Here is a 22,868-nt window from a genome sequence, read left to right as displayed (position 1 = left end):
ACAAACTATAAAAGTGGAGCAAATGAAAAAAAATAGAGCAAATGGGGGAAAAATAGAGCAAATGAAAAAAAAAAAATGGAACAAATAAAAAAAATGGAGCAAATAAAAAAAATGGAGCAAATAAAAAAAATGGAGCAAATAAAAAAAATGGAGCAAATAAAAAAAAATGGAGCAAATAAAAAAAAATGGAGCAAATAAAAAAAAATGGAGCAAATAAAAAAAAAATGGAGCAAATAAAAAAAAATGGAGCAAATAAAAAAAATGGAGCAAATAAAAAAAATGGAGCAAATAAAAAAATGGAGCAAATAAAAAAAATTGGAGCAAATAAAAAAAATGGAGCAAATAAAAAAAATGGAGCAAATAAAAAAAAATGGAGCAAATAAAAAAATGGAGCAAATAAAAAAAATGGAGCATATAAAAAAAAAAAATGGAGCAAATAAAAAAAATGGAGCATATAAAAAAAATGGAACATATAAAAAAAAATGGAGCAAATAAAAAAAAATGGAGCAAATAAAAAAAATGGAGCATATAAAAAAAATGGAGCATATAAAAAAAATGGAGCATATAAAAAAAAATGGAGCAAATAAAAAAAAATGGAGCATATAAAAAAAAATGGAGCATATAAAAAAAATGGAGCATATAAAAAAAAATGGAGCATATAAAAAAAATGGAGCAAATAAAAAAAATGGAGCAAATAAAAAAAATGGAGCAAATAAAAAAAATGGAGCAAATAAAAAAAAATGGAGCAAATAAAAAAAATGGAGCAAATAAAAAAAAAATGGAGCAAATAAAAAAAAATGGAGCAAATAAAAAAAATGGAGCATATAAAAAAAATGGAACAAATAAAAAAAATGGAACAAATAAAAAAAATGGAGCAAATAAAAAAAATGGAGCAAATAAAAAAAATGGAGCAAATAAAAAAAATGGAGCAAATAAAAAAAATGGAGCAAATAAAAAAAATGGAGCAAATAAAAAAAATGGAGCATATAAAAAAAATGGAGCATATAAAAAAAAATGGAGCAAATAAAAAAAAATGGAGCATATAAAAAAAATGGAGCAAATAAAAAAAATGGAGCAAATAAAAAAAATGGAGCAAATAAAAAAATGGAGCATATAAAAAAAATGGAGCAAATAAAAAAAATTGGAGCAAATAAAAAAAATGGAGCAAATAAAAAAAATGGAGCAAATAAAAAAAATGGAGCAAATAAAAAAATGGAGCATATAAAAAAAATGGAGCATATAAAAAAAATGGAACAAATAAAAAAAATGGAGCAAATAAAAAAATGGAGCAAATAAAAAAAATGGAGCAAATAAAAAAAATGGAGCAAATAAAAAAATGGAGCATATAAAAAAAATGGAGCAAATAAAAAAAATTGGAGCAAATAAAAAAAATGGAGCAAATAAAAAAAATGGAGCAAATAAAAAAAATGGAGCAAATAAAAAAAATGGAGCAAATAAAAAAAATGGAGCAAATAAAAAAAATGGAGCAAATAAAAAAAATGGAGCAAATAAAAAAAATGGAGCATATAAAAAAAAATGGAGCATATAAAAAAATGGAGCAAATAAAAAAAAATGGAGCAAATAAAAAAAATGGAGCAAATAAAAAAAATGGAGCATATAAAAAAATGGAGCAAATAAAAAAAATGGAGCAAATAAAAAAAATGGAGCAAATAAAAAAAATGGAGCAAATAAAAAAAATGGAGCAAATAAAAAAAATGGAGCAAATAAAAAAAAAATGGAGCAAATAAAAAAAATTGAGCAAATAAAAAAAATTGAGCAAATAAAAAAAATGGAGCAAATAAAAAAAATGGAGCAAATAAAAAAATGGAGCAAATAAAAAAATGGAGCAAATAAAAAAAAAATGGAGCAAATAAAAAAATGGAGCAAATAAAAAAAAATGGAGCAAATAAAAAAAATGGAGGAAATAAAAAATAGAGCAAATAAAAAAATAGAGCAAATATAAAAAAGGGAGCAAATAAAAAGGGAGCAAATAAAAAAGGGAGCAAATAAAAAAGGGAGCAAATAAAAAAGGGAGCAAATAAAAAAGGGAGCAAATAAAAAAGGGAGCAAATAAAAAAGGGAGCAAATAAAAAAGGGAGCAAATAAAAACTAGATACGGAAAGTAAATTAATTTAGTCAAAATTTTATTGAAGAGAGAAAAGTCATTACTTCTGTTTCCCAAAACAAGGGTTAAATTAGGTAACACAAAAATAAAAACATAAGTAAAAAGAGGGGTCTCTAATTCAGAGACAGTGCAAGAATTAGTAATTGCCTTGCACGATACTAAATCTAATTGGAAAACATACAAAAATATGTAAAAGAAAAAAATAATGATAATGTCGTTCATCAAATTCCATCTGCATTTGTTTACAATATCACATCAGCTGATATTTGGGCTTGATGATGAATACCCTGGAAAAGTCACTTTTGATTAATGTTTAGTTTTAATATATGCAAACGAAGAAATGATTTGCAGCGATTTTAAATGGTAAAATAAGATTCTGACACTTGGTTAGTTGTGTTTAATGACCCATCAACTTCTAAAAGATCATTTAAGGACAAAAAACTTCTTTTTAACCTATTTGCCCTCAAAAATAGTTTTTAGAGGATCCTATTTAAAACAATATTTTCTCTTTGTCCTTTTCTTTCAATTGTTTTCCAAAGTAAAATGTTTCTTGAAAAGTTTGTTTGCCAAAGTAGAATGTACCAGAAAGGAGGCCGCTTGATTTGTGAGAACTTCGACTAAAGTAAAATGAAAAAACAAAACAAAAAAACAAAAAAACAAACAAAAACAAACAAACACATGCATATATATATATATAATATATATATATATATATATATATATATATATATATATATGTGTGTGTGTGTGTGTACACGTACACTCTCCATTAAAAAAAAAAAAAGGAAATACTATTACTAATGTTTCCGTTTTTTTTTTTTTTTTTTTTTTTAAATATCGTGTTGGTTTTCCTTCCACTTGACTGGCTTGCTGTATGCATGGTTGATCTCACAACAGATTTCCAGCTGGGTCTATTTACCAGGTCAAACTTATGTAGGCTCCAGGCAGTAATGTCGTCTTTGATGATGGCGGACCAAGTCTTCTTGAACCTGCCAAATCAGCAACGATCATCCACTAATAGTTCCATGCTCAATGGCTCCATCAGGTTATTGAACGTGCTTGGACCATAGCAATCTTCTCAATCAAATTATTCATTCAATGTCAGTTGTTTGGAAGACTCATACAATGAAAATATTAGATTAAACCAGTAATAGTACAGGGTGGAATGATAAAGTTGTCACCCTAAAGAAAACAACACTACAGCTTTATTTTAACACTTTTATTGAAAAAAAAAAAATCAATGCAGGTAACTTGATTATGTAGTAGAGCTGTCATCTATTCAATGTAGCCGCCTTCAGCCTCAATCGCCACCTCGATAAAGGTCTTGAACTGGGAGCATGCCTTTTCCACAAGCGCCGGCAGGAGCTCGGCGAAGACTTACCAGGATGGCTGTGGTGTTTTGAGAGGTCATGTTGGTGATGTTCTCGATGTATGACCAAACGAAGTAGTCCAGGGGTCACCTGACTGCACCAGGTGATCACCACACTCTTCAGCACATACAAGTACACTTTGGTGTTGACTTTCAAGCCGACTTAAAAGATGTGAGGTGGCATGATGTGGCCCTCACTTGAAACCACACCAAAGATCATAACCGTGACCGGAAACTTCATTGAGCTCTGCCGGATTTGCATTTTGAGAGTCTGGAACTGGGAGCATGCCTTTTTCACAAGCGCTGGCGGAAACTCGGCAAATACTTTGCGAATGGCGGCAATCAAGCTGGCTTTGATGTTGTAGGAGGTCCTGTTCTCGACGTATGACCAAACAAAGTATTCTAGCAGGGTGCAATCTGAATCGAAGCTTGGGTCTTTTTGGACTTGTGGGCCTGTGTGGAGTCCTGCTGCCACACCCAAGATCTGCCAGCAGCTACCTAATTGCATCAGAGGATCACCATTCAGCACGTCCAGGTGCACTTTGGTATTGACTTTCAAGCCGACTTCAAAGATGTGAGGTGATTTGAAACTACACCAAAGACCATAACCGTGGGTCATCCGATGTGTTGAACTGTGCCCTCAAGCGTTGAACCATCTGGATTTGTATTTTGAGGGCGCTGGCAATGGTGCTGTTGTCATAACTTGAATCGGTAGAGAGCATAAGTTGTACAGTGGCCGGTCTCCCATCTCACTCGTTGAACATTGTTTCACTTTCAGGCATGATAGAAGGCTCCTATCGCTCTTGGGATTTGTACACAACTGACCAACTAGAAAATGATCTGCACAAAAAACAAAAAAAACTGGTTTTCATCAAACGGAAATGGAATCATGTTGTCTTTTCTACAGCAACAATTTTATCGTTCCTTGTAATATGAGTGTTAAAACCTGCTTTATATATATATATATATATATTAGCAAAAGTACCCGTTGTTTTTTGGGTTCAAAAACAGCCGACAAAAAATGCACTCTGATTTATGAAAGTATGATAGGTTATGAAAAGGGAGGGTTGTAAAGAGATAGCTTCGAATTTGGGGGTATCAAAACCAAAGCAAAATATGATGAAAGTAAAAATAAAATAGATATATCCCATAATTTATTATACCATACCTGTTCACACTGAAATACTTATCACAATATTCTGTGGATCTATATTAAAAAACCTTGTTAAACTTTGTGACATATTTCCATTCTATGTAGGTCAGGCACGAACGAACATCCCATAATTTTATTATGCTATATTTCTTCAAACTGAAACATAATTATCAAAGTACACTTATGCAGATAGATATGAAAAGTCTTTATTAAAGTTTGTGCCTATTTCCATTCTATGGAGGCTAGGCGCAAACACAGACCCCACAATTTTATTATACCATCCCTATTTAAGTTAAAACATACTTATCAAAGTATTCTTATGTACATCTATATCAAAAACACTTGTAAACGTTTTTTTAAATTTTTTAATTCCATACTTTGTGGACCAGGCGCAAACGCAGACCCCACAATTTTAATGAACCACCGTTCTGCCAGATCAAACATACCCATTCCTGTGTCTCGATACATCTTCTATCATTATATGTAATCAGTTTTTTAAAATAGTCAACCATATAGGAGCCTATTCGTGACCACACACAGACATTCAGCTTTATATATATATATATATATATATATATATATATATACACACATATACACATACACACACAAAGTGACTTCAATATAATAGTAGAGATATATACTAGAAGGGAAATCCGACGTTGTCCGGGATTAAATAATAATCAACAAATGTTTCTCACTCCCATAAATCTACTGTCATTGAAATTGGTGAAATCGCCCACTGTGCTCATACTCCCTAACGTACCATGGTAAACCCCCTATCGATGTCGCCATCAGTCTCGAAAGACAAAGGATGATCCCTTTAGGGTTAGGTGTGTATGTAATTGTGAGGCAAGGGTTGCGCAATCACCAACCACACCTCTGAATCAGCACTGTTTTAGCCCAGTGTCACAAAAAAGTCCAAGACGGCTGGAAACAATGCCTAGATAAGCTGAGAGCATATACAGCACCTAAAAGCCCCTAATGGTCACCCATTTAATAAAGCCCCTAACTCCATAACATAGCACTTATATCCATCATGTGATAATCACAATTTCATCCCAAACGACTTTAATCAATGTAGTTCTCCAATTTTCCTCCCTCTACTTTTGACACCCCTATTATTTTGTTCCTAATGTAGTTATCGCTGGACGTCACATTTCTAACATGTTACCTAGCATTTTCTCTTTTCTTCTGATGAGAAGCATTGGGCTTCGAAATACCTAGGTATAAAGAGCAAGTATATTCCGTACTCCGAATTAATGCAATCTCTCTATTGAATGAACGATTAAATTTATAGGCATGAGTATATATCTTTATATTGCTTTTTTTTTTTTTTTACTTTCTGTGTATGTATATATATATATATATATATATATATTATTAAAATACATATAGCATGATTACACACAAACACACATACATATATATATATATGAATGAAATGTTTACAACTAATCAGAGTGGCTGAATCACCGACGAAACACGTGTCAGTGGATAATAATATTTTAAACAATATATATGTCGCTCCCCATTTGGAAAATTATTGTCAACTCGCACTTAGGTAAAAATGCACTTTCGTATAAATAGTTAAATTCATTCAGAAAAGTATCGCAAACCAAAAACAAATAAATAACATCTCTCTCCCTCTCTTTCCCTCTATATCTATAATATAAATCTCACCTGTCTGTATGTATGTATGTATGTATGAATGTTTGCCTAAAACTTTCGACAGAGGCAACGAATTTTCACGAAATTGGTATCGTTTTGAAGTCGACCCTTCGGACGAAAAATATCGAAAAATCGTCGAAAATATTAATTCCTTCATTCTCAACTGGGCAGTTTTCTACAAGGAGGGGTCGCTTTTTTCGCTGATATTTTTGAAAGTCATTCCCTCTTTTCGATTGTCTAGCCTTAATTTAAACCTTCACCTCTTCCAGTTTTGCGATGGACGCAACGGCAAAGACATCACTTTTTTTTTTCACGTTCTTTTCCGCCCTTGCGTTACAGGTTCGAGCCTGCCTGCCTACTACCACTGTTTTTTTTTTGTTCAACACACCTCGAAACATTCAGGTAACGCCAGTATATATATATATATATAGCGCTCTACCTACGTATTGAGCACTTTTGAAGTAAATACTTTAAGTCTACGCATAAGTCTATACTTTCGTATATTAATTTTATGTGAGTAAATGAAGTAGTTTATATATATATATATATTTCAATATTGTGTAATGGAAAAATATAAAGGTAACTGCAGCTTCTCTTCCAATTTTCGGATTTTAATCATGTCAAATAACATTTTAATTCCTTTTGATGGATTTATTGTTGCTATTTCTTCTGATGAGTTAAGGGCATGATAGATTCACTAAATGAAATAATTATTAAGGGATTGATTTTGCGCTATGAAACAGATACTGTCAAGAATTATATAAGTCAACCGATTTAAAGGAATAAATTATAAGATAGTCAGCATCATGAATTTTGGAATATAAATTTTTATCACTTATTCTATATATTGCTCTGTAATCACATTGAGCTTCTTATATAAGGATTGATATATAATAATATATTTCTACAAATTATATGACAGCCCCTTTAAGAAATTCGTCTCTTATTGTTGAGCACTTTCAGTTGAATTAAAGTCGGTCAATTTAGCTCTTATGCAAAGATCATCGTATAACGATTAGATCACTGTCTGACTGACGTAAAGAACATTTAAAATTAAAATGTTTAAATTCAACGTTATTTCACGCGATTAATAGTAGCCGAATGGATACGGTCTTTGCTAATTAAGCCAGAGATGTCTCGTGTTGCCGAGTTCGAATCGTTCGACTGGTGTTAATCGTGACACTATGCACTGAAGATTTCCGAAAGGATGAAACACTAGTGTCTGTAGGTATTTAATTATTATAGTAAAAAATAATTTATATATATATATATATATATATATATATATATATATATATATATATATATATATATATATTCTAGTTTAAAAATTGATTTCAGTGGAGTTGTAAAGTTGTGTTCTGTCCCGCCAACAATCTTTTGAATCAGCTTCAATAATCTTGGTAATACACACGTCCGTTCGCATAACACGCCGGCTTTCAACTCGCCAGTCGTTTCTTTTACGGCTTCTTTTATGCATCTTGCATAAACTAATTTGCATAAAGTTTGCATGACTCACACGTGATCGTCAAATACAAAAACGACGTCGCCATTTTAGCATTTTCTTTCTTTTTTTTTTTTTTTAAATCATTTTTCCCATAAGCCAATAAACACGACACCCACGCAAGTCAGGTAAGCTATGATTATCCCTACAGACACATTATACAGGGTGGCCCACTTAGAAGTAGCCCAGAAAATGTAGTAGAGAGGAGGAACATTCTTTTATTGCTTAAATCACCTGTAGTGTTATAAAAGATGCTGGAAGTGCCCCCCCCCCACCCCCGTTGATATCCATGCATTTCTGGTCACGTTTAACAACGTTTGCAGATACTGACTGTAGATTTACTCTGGTTATTCTCCTAATAGCGTTGGTAATGTTCTCCTTTAGTTGGTCTAGATTGTGAGGTTTATTTGTATGAACTTTTTGTTTTAAAGCACCCCCTCCACCCCCCTCCAAATATAAAAATCAGTCTTGTGGTGTCAGTTGGTCGTTTAGAGAAAGATTAGTGAGACTGGGCTACGTTTAAGTGGACCGCTTAATCTAAAACCAATGTTAAGAGAAATATTAGATAGATCGGGCTACTTTTAGGTGAGTCATTCTGTATATATATTTTAAAGTCACCCAAACATAAAAATCAGATGATGACATGGCCGGGGAACGTGGTGGCCATAACCCTTTTCTTATTGTTCTCTCTTACGTAAACATATCATGAACTCGTGTCAGTGATCTGTGAGACGTGTGGCATGTAGCGCCATCTTGTTGGAAAAAGAATTGCATTTTGTCTTGTGGTGTCAATTGGTCGTTAAACTGTTCAAAAATGTGTAGGTAAACGTCAGTGTTCACAGTTTATTTAAAAAAAAAAAAGGGCCGACTAATTGATTAGAGAGATCAGACCACTTTTAAGTGGGCCACGCCGTATATACATTGTTCATATAATATTGAAGGATATTAGTTTTAATTTTGTTCATCAATTAAAAATCTAATACAGTTTATTTACCTGTTCTTCAAGCTGGACTTGTATTTCTGTATAAACTTCAGATATTTGGTAGATTGCATCACCTACAAAAACAAAATTAATCGTTAATTTCCATGTTAAGATTTTATTTAGTAACTAACAGGTCAGCCTTGCTTTGCTCGGATCCTATGTACTGTTCATAATTTTATATGCATATATATATATATTAAAAAGTTTGATTCATGTCCAAATAACCTACATCTAAAATTTCAAGTGTTAAGACCAAAAATTGGCGGAGGAGTTTGGTAGAGTTTGTAAAGGTCAACTCTTTTAAAAATAAATGATATGTAATTTACATTTAAAATAAATAAATCAACTTCATATAAGATTTTTAAATAAAATACTTAAAACAATTCTATTAGTAATTTACATAAAAAATTTGGAGTGACTTATTAAAACAGATTTTCTTCAATGTAATATGCAAATGAGATAACCTTTTGAGTAAATAGTGTGTATATATATATATATATATATATATATATATATATATATATAAATCACACAGGAATAAAAGTACATAAAAGCCCGTTTTCAGTATTAAAATCCATTTGTGAAACAGTGTAGCTTTTGTATATACAAGAACCCAAGTTTGCTCATGTTAAGTTTTGAGATATTGTGTTGAACAAAGATGGCGGCGTAGTTCAGATCAGTAACCAAGATGGCGGCGTAGTTCAGATCAGTAACCAAGATGGCGGCCAAGAATTAAATGCGGTCCGTGATGTAGTAAACGGCGAACTGATTGTATCCAAAATTCAACAATTTTTATAATAATTTTGGGACGTTTTCATTGGTTGTTTAGCACAGCCGTTGGTTATAAAAATGATTAGCGAATCCATTCGTCTCATACCCCCATCACAAGTCAAAAACATTCTACAGCCCAGCTGGGCAAACTTGAGTCCTTGTAGCGGAAAAATATCCAGTAAATAAAACGTTTAGTTAGTTTTTTGCATTTTTCTTTTTGCATTTGCATACACCAAACATGGATATAAATATCACTAAAACATCCGCTGGGTCATAAGCTTCATTTCGGTACCTAACTTGCCTGGGTGGGTTGCCTGTAGGCCGAGATAAACCGCGTCACACACACACACAGAAGGAAAATTTATAATAAGATTAACCAAATTGTGAACAAACAGACAGGAGCACGACTTTATTATAATAGTTTAGTCCTCATATGCAAATGAATGCAACTACAAATTTTTTAGACTTAAAATCGAGTGAACAACGTGTTAAAGACCAGTGGCACAGTGGTTAGAGTACTTAGAAAAATTAATTTGTAAAAGTGATACTCTCCTGAAGGTGGAAGGTTCAATTCTCAGTATGGGTGACCAAAAAATGCAATTGCAGATTTTTTCTTTTTTTTTTTATACAAGGTAGTCACCACATATCAAGGCCAAAAGCCACTCAAGGATAAGAGTTAATGAATGTAAAGCAGTAGTTTAGTAATCGATAACGGTGAAGATTGGATAGAATTGGAATTATTTAGCTTGTTTACATTAAACGTAAAGACTACCATGTTGTATTCAACCGGGAAGCAGCCTAGCGGAACAGAGTTCCAATGGCAGACAATTCTAGAGAAGATGCTTCACTCATAGAATTTGCATTTAGAATTAGGCACAGTCATGGCTGACAGAATAAGAGCATGCTACTCCCGTCAAGTAAATAATAGGTTCCGTTTGAAATTCTGTCTAAATTCCCCCTGAGTTCGACAGAAACATTCCCACGTTTGACGAGATGCACCTGAAGAAGGTCACAGATTACATCGACTGAAACGGTGTGAAAATGACACCCAAGATGAGAATAGTAGTCCAAAGAATCCAAATAACACGAACTAATCCTCATCTCAAAAATTCAAAAACGTAATGTGTGAAACAGTCCACACGCTTCAAAACTGGTAACCCTACATTTCCGTCTTGTTATAATAAGTAACGTTTAATTCTGCTTTATATTTTAAAACAATAAAAGCGTTACATTTTTCCTGTGAGTGAAGTACAGGGTTGGTCAACTAGTAGATGACGTAAAGCCAAGCCGGGGTGTCTCTTTGAACTTGTGGGCCAGCACAGTGTTCTGCTGCCACACCCAGTCTGCCAGCGGCCACCTGCTTGCACCAGAGGATCACCACACTCTTCAGCACATCCGGGTACACTTTGGTGTTGATTTTCAAGCCGACTTAGAAGATGTGAGGTGGCATGATGTGGCCCTCACTTGAAACCACACCAAAGACATAACCATGGGTCTCCCAATGCATTGGGCTGTGCCTTCAAGCATTGAACCATTCGGATTTGCATTTTGAGGGCGCTGGCAATGGTCCTGTTATCATAACTTGGATGAGTAAAGAGCATGAGTTGTACAGTGGCGCATCTCTGGTCTCGCTTGTTGAACATTGTGTCACTTTCAGACATGATAGAAGGCTCCTATCGCTCCTGGGATTTGTACACAACTGGCCAGCTAGTAGATGGTCTGCAACTCAAAAATGAAAACCAGTTTTCATGAAACGGAATCATGTCGTCTTTTCTAGGGTGACAATTTTATCGTTCCACTTTATATTTAAAACAATAAAAGCGTTACATTTTTCCTGCGAGGTACAGTTAGCAAATTGCAATAATTTTTAGGTAATCAAAAGCAAAGAAAGACGCTATTTTATCACTAGGGACTGTCAAACGATTGTGAAAAATGGACCGCATGTTTCCGTTACGTCAGATTTGTGTTAACTATACGAACTATGGAAAAGCAGAAGCGACTTAATGATTTATAACCTTTGTTTATCTTCTTCAAACTGCAGTTAATAATTAATCTTTGTTATAATTTTGTTAGGTTTTAAGATTTACACAGTTTAACTATTAATAATATTATAAACATTTGTATATTAAATATGAAATACAGTTTTACTGAATGTTCATTTGGTTACCTACGGAGTTCCATATTTTGTTCGGTAAAAAGAGACAAACAAAATACGAGGGGGGTGCTTACAAAATGCTTAATATTTGTGCAATAATACTTTCAAATTGGTTTTAATCTAGCGATAAAATAGCTGACAAGAGTTAAAACTTAATATTAAAAAAAATTTAAACAATTAAAAATCTATGCTGTAACGGAACATTTTGAAATAATGGAATTTTAATCGTTTTAATCTTTTAAAAATTAATTAATGTTTACGAAGTTTCTTTTTCTTGGCAATTCAACTGATTATAGTATATATTAATTCGGAAAAAAAACAAAAACGCTATTTAAAAAAATCATAATATTAAGTTTATATCAATTTTTTAATTGCAACTTCAAGGTAAATTTTTGTTCAATATGTGCATTTAAATTTTTAAAAAATAAATATTTTTTACTTATTTGAACTCTTATGTTTCATAATAAATAGAAATTTCGATAGATTTAAATATATTTTGTTCGAATTTCGAAAAAAATAAATATGGTGGGAATGAGGGGGGGGGGGAACACGCACTAAAAAAATATTTCCCCTCATATATTTTACGAAAACTGCATTTTATATATAATGTCATTCTAAAATGGATAAGGATAAAAAATTTCACAAAAATATGACCATTAGTTGATTTTTGCTAGATTTATTAAATACAGGTATGTTTTCACGTTCGGGATGTCTACTACATGGGAACGTTATTTTAAAGCGCCAATTATGTAAACACGATTTTGATCTCGCAATTTCATTATTTTCGTTTGATGAAAAATTTAAAAAAAAATGATTACTGATTTATTTTGCCCTTCTTTTAAATAGTACAAAAGTTATACTGAAAATATTAATTTATTATAAAGTTACATCGTGTTATATATAGGGTGGGGTAATTCTGTGGTGAATTTTGGCAGTCCCTATTTATCACAATTGGATCCCATGCTTCAGTCAAACTATTCTTTGTCTGATGACGGTGGAATTCGTCATTCCGCCATCTTTAATTCAAAGATTTTTTTTTTTTAGGCTGGTAAACGAAAACTTTCCAAAATAAAATCACAAATAAATTCATTTTGTATTATTTGAATTCATCACTTTTCATCTTGAGTGTGATTTTTCACAACGTTTCGGTCGATATAACTTCAGACCCTCTTCAGGTGTATCTTGTCGAACTCTGGAATGTTTCCATCAAACTCTGGAAGTTAGACGGAATTTCGAACGTAACCCTTTATTTGCTTCACGGGAATAGCATGCTCTTGTTCCCTCAGACATCACTGGATAGACGTCCTAAGTAATTCGCAATTGTATTTTTCGGTTGCCCACATTGAGGATTAAAAAAATGATATTCTCCTGAAGATTGAACCTTCAGGAGAAGGTCCCTTTTTGCAATTGATTTTTTCAAGTACTCTAACCGCTGCACCACGGGTCCTTATGGATACACCTGAAGAGGATTGGAGGTTATATAAAATCACACTCAAGGTGAGAACAGTAGTCCAATTAATCCAAATAATACGAATAACTAAATCTAAAGAATTCAGAAACGTTAGCGTATGAGTATATAGACGTGAACGTGAGTGTATGTACGCGAACGTGAATATGTGTGTGTGTGTGTGTGTGTGTGTGTGTGTGTGTGTGTGGACGTGTATGTTTGTGTGCGCGTATGTATGTGACAAGTAATATGGCTTGAGATGTGAACTCGTGTTTGTGTGAGACTAGAAAAGGCGCCCACAGGTGAGAACAGTAGTCAAATGAACCCAAATAATACGAATAACTAAATCTCAAAAATTCAGAAACGTTGTAAGTCATTTCGATACTTGTACACTTTAGTCAAGACATTAAAAAAATGAAAATATTGAAAAAAGTTTAAATTGTATGTTTCTGTTATGGGACGAAGTTCTCTGAAAAAAAAAAAAAATTCACTCAATTTCATCAAGTAGTTTTTTTTTTTTTTTACAGCGAAAAAACAATTTGTTATGATACCGAGCAAAATGTTCGATTTCTAGGAAGAAAAGCTAGTATTTAGACATGGGGAGGAGTGTCAGCGCTTTAACTGGAGTTATCTCCCTTTGTCATTTATAAAATTCAAACAATTTTTTTTTAAATCCAATATGGCCGCCTTCAACGCGCTCTCATAAAAACGTGTTTTTTTTTCCGCTGGAAAAGAAAGAAAGAAACAAACAAAAAAATACTTGATGAAATTAAGTGAATTTTTTTGTTCGGAGAACTTCGTTCTAAAACAGTTACATACAATTTAAACTTTTTTTTTCGATATTTTCATTTTTTAATGCCTTGACTAAATCTCAAAAATTCAGAAACGTTGTAAAGTCATTTCGTTTATTGGCTCACCAAAAAAAAATCTTAGTGAACGATTTTACGAACAAAACGATTTTAGTGAACAATTTTTTTTTATGCTATTACAAAATAGGAAAAGTATTTATCGCCATTTCCTTTTCAGCCAAGCAATGAATTATAAAGCTCTATTTTGCACTATTTAAAAAGACATCATGGCAGATTAAACATTTAGAATGCATAAAAAAGAGTTATTGTTGAATAATAAGGGCATTAATAATAAGAGTAAAGGGGTGGTGGTGCTAGTGACCTATTTCCGCAGAGAAAGTTATTAAGGATGTTTACTTTGCTTCTGAAATACAAATCAAGCGAAAAAAGAATTTCCTTTTGTCATTTTTTTTTTTAAATACAATTTTGGATTCTGCTCAACTGATTAATCCAAAAAAAAAAAAAAAAAAAGAAAAGCCCCCCCCCCCCAAAAAAAAACAAAAACAGAAAACCCCTAAAACATCTAAATTTATCGGACAACACGTGCAGTACAATGACGAGGCATTCACTAAACACAAGGACAAATATTGTTAAAACCTGTCCATTGTTTAGTAAATAAAAAGGAAACTTGTAAGAAACCGACAACAGACGAAACAAGCCTTTTATAGAGTTTATGTGGAGCAATGGAGGGGGGGGAGTAGCTTGTCACCTTTAATACCTCTACTTTTCTTTTGTCATTGTTTTTTTTTTTTTTGGTGGGGGTGCACGTATGGAAACGGTACCCCCATCTGCAGTTTTTAAAATTTTTTGTCTTTTTTTCATTTTCTTCAGCAGATTATTATCGATAATAATCCACTGAAAAATTAAAAAATACAAAAATAAAAAAAAATATATATATATTTTTAAGTCAATATTTAAATATTTGTAGGTGGGGGGTGCTCAGTTTCTAGTAAATCGATCACCCATTTTAGAACCATTCAAAGTTTTTAGGCCAAATTTTGCGAATTTAGCTTTTTTTTTTTTAAAGCAGTCTAGCCCTTGTTTGGAGATTATTTTAAAAAGCGAAATTAAAAAAAAAAAAAAAAAAGAAAGGGCTAAACTTTGCTTAAGGGATAAATTTGCGAAATTTGACCTAAAAACGTCGAATGGCTCTAAAATGGGTCATCTATTTACTAGAACGTTGTATTAGAAACTGAGCATCCCCAGCTACAAATATTTAAATGTTGACTTAAAAAAAAAAAAAATTTGATAATCTGGTAGACTAGTGTCCATTCGATAATAATCCACTGAAAAATTAAAAAATACAAAAATAAAAAAAAATACAGACGAGGGTACCGGTTCCACACGTGCACCCAATTTTGGATTCAGTTCAGCTGATTAATCGGGGAGGGGGGGGTAGAGAGAAAAAAAAAAACAAACAAAAAAAAACGTCCAGGTTTATCAGACAACAAATGGTGCAGGACAACGAGGCATTTACTAAACACAAGGACAGATATTGTTAAAACCTGTCCACTGTTTAGTAATATAAGAATGCAAACTTGTAAGAAACCGATGGCAGACAGGTCAAGCCTTTTATATAGTTTATGTGGAGCAATGCGGGGGGTAGCTTTCACTTTTAATACCTCTAAACCCATATCCATACGGACGGAACAACTGTCTATGGTTGCACTTTGAAAGGCATTAGTGATCAAAATCTTGCTGATTCTTTTTCTGGAGCACATGGTGCAATGGAAAAAAAAACAACAAAAAAAAAAAAGATTCTCGTCTTTTATCACCAATGATCACATCCTTGTTCTGTCCAAGACAAAATGAATGACTTACCACTTATCAAAGCCCAAAGGCCACTCAAAGATAAGTGTTGACTGTAAAGTGGTAGTGTAGTAATAGTTAATGGTGTAGATTTGATAGAATTTAGATTATTTAAAGGAACGGCTCAACAAGGATTTGTTTGCATTGAATTTGAAGGCTACCATGTTGTATTCAACAGGGAAGCAGTCCAGTGAAATAGTGTTCCGCATGCAGGCAGTTCTAGAAAAGAAGCTTTGTTCATGGAATCTGCATTTCAGATTTTTTTTTTTTTTTTTTTTTTTTTTTTACACAGTGATCACCACTTATCAAGGCCCGGAAGCCACTCAGGGATAAGGGTTATTGCAAGTACATTACGTTAGTGTGGAGATTTGATGAAGTGTTTACTTAAGGGGGCGGTTCATTAGGAATTTGTTAACATTAGACTTGAAGACATCCAAGTTGTAGTCCGGAGGGAAGCAGGCAGACGGAACAGAGTTCCACAGGCGTGCAGTTCTAAGAAAGAAGCTTTGTTCATGGAATCCGCGTTTTGATTTAGGCATAGATATAGAGTGGGGGAAATTTTTCACAGTGGATTCAGCTAGACGGGTGTTTTTCGTGAAAGATTGGCGAGGGGGGACCAGGGATTGGAGTTCAGACGAGCACCTGCCATGAAAATAACGATAAAACAAGGATAGGCTCGCAACGTCTCTTCTGTGAGAGAGGGGTTGCAGGGTAGAGAAAAGGGCATCCCCCACTAAGCCACGAAGTCTATTTTGTACTCTGTCAAGGCATGATAGGCTGTTTTTGGCAGCTCCTGTCCAGATATGGCAACAGTATTCCATCCTTGGACGTACTTGGCTTTTATATAGATAGAGAATTGCATCATTAGTGAGATATCTTCTGGAGCGGTAGAAGGATCCCACCATCTTTCCAGCGACCTTGGCAACAGACTTGATGTACGTGTTCCATTTCAGATCAGGAGTAAAGGTCAAACCCAGAAGCTTGTCAAAACACGGGGCCTCACCCAGACGAGAGCCATCCATCACAATTGATGCCAGATGGGGATCAGAGCGTTGATGATGATGATTTAGGCACAGATAGGGAGTGAGGAAAATTGTTGATAGTGGTTGGAGCTAAACAAGTGCTTTTTGTAAAAGTTTGGGGGGATCATAGACGAGCACTTGCCATGAAAATAATAAATTAGCAACAGGCTCGCGACGTCTTTTCTGCGGTAAAGAAGTTGTAGAAAAGAGAAAAGGTTTTGAAGTCGGTTCTGAACTATCAAGGCAGGATAGAAATCTTTCCTGTAGGTTCTTATTTTTATAAGAGTCTCAAACCAGGTTTCACTTCACTTCTAAAAGTATGTAATATACTAGTGTAGGGGACTAAAAATTAGAGGACACCGGGGAGGAGTAATCTGCCCCTGCTCTAAGGCTGGTTGGTTTTTCCCTTTGGTCACGGGCAGACGTGTTGCCTTTTCCCTCTCAAGAAGAGGAGAACCTTCGTTCCATCACGAGGTGAGCTCTGAGAACTTTTTCCACCAGTCGGTGAGTCTTATCGAACTGTCGCTATTGTATTGTGTTTTATTGTTGTTTAAATGTTTGTCAGTGTATAATAAATGTGTAAACGTAATTGGGCAATTGTGTTTATTCATATATTTTTTGTTTAGTTAAAACTAACACTAGCATTGTCTGTATATAGATAGTGTTGGGTCCATTAATCAGAATTGGAAAATTTGGAACTTTTAAGGTTATTGGAATCGGAAAAAAAAATTTTTTTATGTCAAAAGATTTTTTTTGTTTTGTTTAAAACTTAATTTTCTATTGATAACGATAAAAATGCTTTTAAGTTACAAATATCGATTGATTGAGATCGATCAATCGAGGATAAGGGTTAATGAGTGTAAAATGGCTCAAGAATTTGTTCACATTGGACTTGAAGACAACCATATTGTAGTCAGTTGGAAAGCAGGAAATCAGAACAGAGTTCCATAGGGTGCAGTTCTAAGAAAGAAGCTTTATTTATGGAATCTACGTCTAGGTTTAGGCACAGATTAAAGAGTGAGGGAAATTATTGATAGTGGTTTCAACTAGACGAGTGTTTTATGTGAAAGTCAGGATGGGGGGGGACCATACACTGGAGCTCAGACGAGCACATGCCATGAAAACAACGATAAAGCAGAGAGAGATTCACAACATTTCTTCTGTAGGAAAGAGGTTGCAAGGAAGAGAAAAGGGCATACCCCACTAAGCTATGAAGTCCATTTTGAATGCTGTTAAGGCAGGATAAGTTGCTTCTAGCAGCTTCTGCCCAGATGTGGCAACAGTACTCCATCCTTAGACGTACCTGGCTCTTATATAGGTAGAGAATTGCATCAGCAGTGAGATATCTACTGGAGCGGTAGAACGATCCCACCACTGGTAACAAATTTAATGTACGTGTTCCATCACAGATCAAGAGTGTTGTGTCGTGGCACAATAGTAAAAAGAAAATCAAATTGAGGTTGGTTTAAGAAACAAATGTATTTAACATCATAGGCACAAAGGTAGGAAACGGGTATAACTGGCTTGGATGCAGCTAGGCAGTGGTAGTACTGGAACTTCTTCCATCTGTGTAGGTATTACTGGCACTATATATAGTGAGAACCGGTGTAATTTCCCCTTGTGTTAAAAAGGCTGGTGTAACAAGGAGTAAAGGTCAGGCCTAATGGCTGCCCAAGATCAAGGTTTGATAACGAATGCTTAAAAAAAAAAAAAAAGAGTGGTCTCAGCAATAGCAAAAACGTGTAGGTTCTGCCACACAAAAGTAGGGTACATGTACCAGAAAGAACACTATAATTAAGCAATTCTTACAGTTACATACTTAGAAAACGGAGCTTATTAAACTTCTGAGGTCCAACACCCGTTAGAAAATAATTATTCAGAATCAGGTTTGTATATCTATCTAATATCTATTTTTCTCTATCTGACAGAATGACAAAGTTGAACAGTGGGAAACGATAGTTCGACGAGCATTGCATGTGCAGAAGAGTTAAAGGATCAATGTTATGACAAAATGACCGGTTAGCTGCACCAAAGCTAGGAAGATTGGGGGAACCGGATCTGACGTATCATGTGTTCCGGTTTTGAGAAATTGAATTAATTTTAGTTGAGTTGATCCCTAGACACGAAAGAGACAAGATGTGAGAATCAAGGTCTCCTCAAAAAGCGGGCGGCGGTTTGTCTGCATGTCAAGATCGCCGGTCCACTCGTCTGCTGAGATAATGCACGTGGAGTGGAATAAAATATATATATATATATATATATATAAAAACAATCGTCGTCTTGTGTTCGTTTGGCATGCGTTTGTCTTTGGTTGGCAGAATCAGCTCTCAAGATGATCGATAAAGAGTCCTCCACAACTAAGCAGAGCCAGGTATGTCTTCGCGTCATGTATTATTGTATGTATTTGTGTTATATGTAATTCAGACATCCACACACTGAGACATTTAACGAGACGGTCACGACCCTGATAAATACGGCTTGATAAGCTGATGAAAGAAATCACACACATTTCTTTCATAAATAGGTAAGAGATTATATAGGAACGGTAAAAAGAACCGCCTCTCTTTACATAGGAACACATACCATTTTTTGTAACAGAAGGAAAATCGGAGTTGTCAGCTAAAATGCTATTTGGGTCTGATTTTGAAAGCCTAACTTTATATGTTATTTTTTTTTTTTGTTATTAAAAATGAAGTTGGGGATATTGATTAAAGTAAGAGGTGTCCAAAGAGGCTTAATAAATCAATGCGATTACGGATTCAGTTTGGTCCATTTCTTTAATTGATATCAAATTTTTTTTTTTTTCTTCTTGTAAATGATTAAATATTGCAAACTGTATCCAACTGGGAATGATTTTTGCAGATTTTTTATTTTTTAATTTTTTTTTTTTACACCGTGTCTATTGCTGTAAAGCTAATAAAAATAAAAGAATTCTTAATGCTAATTAAATTCTGTGAACGAAATAGATAACATCGTTGGAATATTTAAATATAGGAACGGTAAAAGAACCCCCCTTAATTATAGGAACACACACACACAGAATTTCATTACATTAGTGATATGGAACAAGAAGGAGAAAGAAGCAACCTTAGTAGAAGTTAGTGCATTAAACGATACTGAGTTAAACAGAGCTGTAAACGAAACACGATGGTCTTATGTACGACATGAAAAGAATCTTACAAAGATCTTCATCATTTCAATACATAGGAGCAATCAAACTCATGAAACAGCAATTGAAAAACTACCCAGCAAATATACCCAACGAACTAAGTGCTAGAGAGATACAAACAACTGCACTTAAAAGGACAGTTAGAATCTTAAAAAGATCTTTCGGTTGGAATGTATGAGATAGTGGGCGATGCCTCATCCCCAGCCAGAATAAAATAAGAAAATTAATAAATTCTGTGATTGATATATATATATATATATATCTATATTCCCCCCCCCCTCCCCGAGAAAATTCACCCTTGTCCGTTTGTCTGTCTGCACTTTTCTCAATAACTACGCCTTGGAATTTTTTTGAAATTTTGCACAAACATTAAACACGATATGAGTAAAAAAGTAACAGAATGGATTTTCTGGGAAAACTCCGATTGCCCCCCCCCTAGGGGTGCTTTTCGGATTAAAATGGTTAAAATTTTGCTTATCAAAAATAATTGATGCCTTGGATTTTTATAAAACTTTCTGAAAAGTTGTAACTAACTGATTTCTATATATTTTTTTTGTCTATACTTCGCGATAATTCTTGGGTGTGCCCCAGGGGCTCTTTTAGGGCTAATAAAAGCACTCCATTTTTTTTTGGACTATTTTACCATATTTGTCCAAAATTTTCTGTGTATGTCTATTTATTAGCAGTTTTGCATGGTGCTGAACTCAAATTTAAATATGTTAAGGTCTAAAACTGCACTGTTTGTTCATTTTTCACCAGGAGTTGACGTCCCCTGGGGAACATGGAGGGCTAAATGGGGGGGGGCGGATGCAGAACATTTTTTTTTATGCCTTGTTTACTTTGCACTCATGGGGACCATGCATACTTTACTTTTTTTTTGGGGGGGGGAATCACCATTTATCAAGCCTAAAAGCTTGGGGATAAGGACTAATGACCTGAACACCATAAGAGGTTGTTTCTTTGCAAGTTACAACACAATTTTCTTTAGGTTCACTGTAGGGTCCTCCCTCACCAAACTTTCACAAAAAAACACTCGTCTAGCCAAAACCACTATCAATAATTTCCTACACTCTTTATCTGTGCCTAAACTTACACGTAGATTCCATGAACAAAGCTTCTTTCTTAGAACTGCACATCTGAGGAACTCTGTTCTGTTTGCCTGCTTTCCAACTGACTACAATTTGGTTGTCTCCAAGTCCAACATAAACAAGTTCTTGATGAACCGTCCCCTTAAGTAATCCAATTTACAAAATTCCCACTACTTATGTTTACTACGCTATAATCACATCGACTAATATATAACCATTATCCTCGAGTGGCCTCCGGGCCTTGAGAAATGGTGATTCCTGTGTAAAAAAACAAACAAAAAAACCCCAAATACACCGTTCTCTTAAATAATCAAATTCTGTTAATTCCACTCATTCTCAATCCTCTCATGATATTCTTCATCAATCAACTGAAAATCCATTCATCTCATTAGCCTTTATCCTCAAGCTTTTTCGGCCGTTCTTGAACAGTTTTCATTGTCCTTCTGTGGGTCTTTTTCCTTTGGACAGTTCATCGCAGAGGAACTGTTTTGGGAGCCTTCAATCACGCACACAGCATATATGACCTGTCCAACGAATCTGGCACTGCTGCAACATGGTGTGTACTGATGTAAGGTTTGAACGACCTAAACCCCGTGTCTGGTACCTTGTCTTGCCACTTGATTTTTAACAATCTACGGATGCAGGTCATACGGAAATGGTTCAGTTTCTTGGCATATCTGGCATATACGGTCCAAGTTCCACAAGCATACATGAGGATGCTAAGAATCACAGCTCGGTATACTTGAAGAGTGGTCTGCAGCCGAGGTCAAGTGTTAGGTGGATGGTGAAACAAGATCAGTTATGGCGGAACTCAGGTAGGACTAGATTATCTAAGATGGATTAATAGGAATTTATTCACATTGGATTTGAAGGCAATCATGTTATAGTCAGTCGGAAAGCAGACCCACAGTATTGCATTTCACAAATGGACAGTTCTAGGAAAGAAACTTTGCTCATGGAATTTTCGGTTAGTTTTAGGCACAGCTTAGTCCTACCTGAACAAGAACAAAACAATTTTCTTTTTTAATTAAGCCCTGAATGTGTGTGGTTTTATCGTTTAGCTGATAGGCAAACCCAACATTGTTTGCAGTGTCAGTATTTCTTTTCTTTAAAGTTATGACTTTTTTTTTTTCCCGGGGTCGGGAGTTGGGGGATGGAGGAATGTCTTTCAACAGTGCGTTACCCTAGATGTCAAATCAAAGTGGCCTAAATACGATCCCATTAACGAGTCGGTCATTGTTTAGAGGATTGGAAAGGAAATAAATTTGAGCTTTTTGGAATGTGAGAAAATTTACTCGTGACACTCGAGCAGATCTCCTTTTCTTATGACAAAAGACGTGAAGTGTTTTACCTATTTTCTTTTAGACAACAGACATATAAACGCACACACAGACAAATAAACACACACAGCCGTGCGTCAGAAACAGAGATGCATCATTGAATTCCTGATAAAAGTGCACTGCAAATGAAATTCTGGAATACAAAAATGTTGCTCGTTTTAATTGTACCGCTCCTGTTTTTGTAGCACTTCAACTTTTTGAGTTAAAACAAACAGACAAACGGAAGGCTTTCCTTTTGGAATAACACATTATATATATATATGTTATTTGTTTTTGTGATACGTTTTGAATGAATTCAATTATTTACGAAAGTGCATTTTTACCTAAATGCGAGTTGGGAATAATTTTCCCTTTAACCAACTTGGTACCCCCACATGGGGAGCGGCATACATATTTTAAAAACAATATGTATGCC

The 22,868-nt window shown here is 34.3% G+C and overlaps 1 protein-coding gene across 5 annotated transcripts in view; it reads right to left on the bottom strand.

Annotated features, from left to right (window-relative positions):
- The window catches only part of LOC145265556 (BAR/IMD domain-containing adapter protein 2-like), a 213,332-nt gene that overhangs the window by 71,049 nt on the left and 119,415 nt on the right, over positions 1-22,868 (bottom strand). For all 5 annotated transcript variants that reach the window (XM_080121524.1, XM_080121528.1, XM_080121525.1 and 2 more), the window contains one exon: positions 8,817-8,878. In XM_080121524.1, coding sequence (XP_079977650.1) covers positions 8,817-8,878 — 62 coding nt within the window. The remainder of the gene's footprint in view (positions 1-8,816; positions 8,879-22,868) is intronic.

This window comes from Euprymna scolopes, chromosome 40 (assembly GCF_053919585.1).
Source record: "Euprymna scolopes isolate OS-2025 chromosome 40, ASM5391958v1, whole genome shotgun sequence".
Lineage (NCBI taxonomy): Eukaryota > Metazoa > Mollusca > Cephalopoda > Sepiida > Sepiolidae > Euprymna > Euprymna scolopes.
This window is presented reverse-complemented; position numbering and strand designations above follow the sequence as displayed.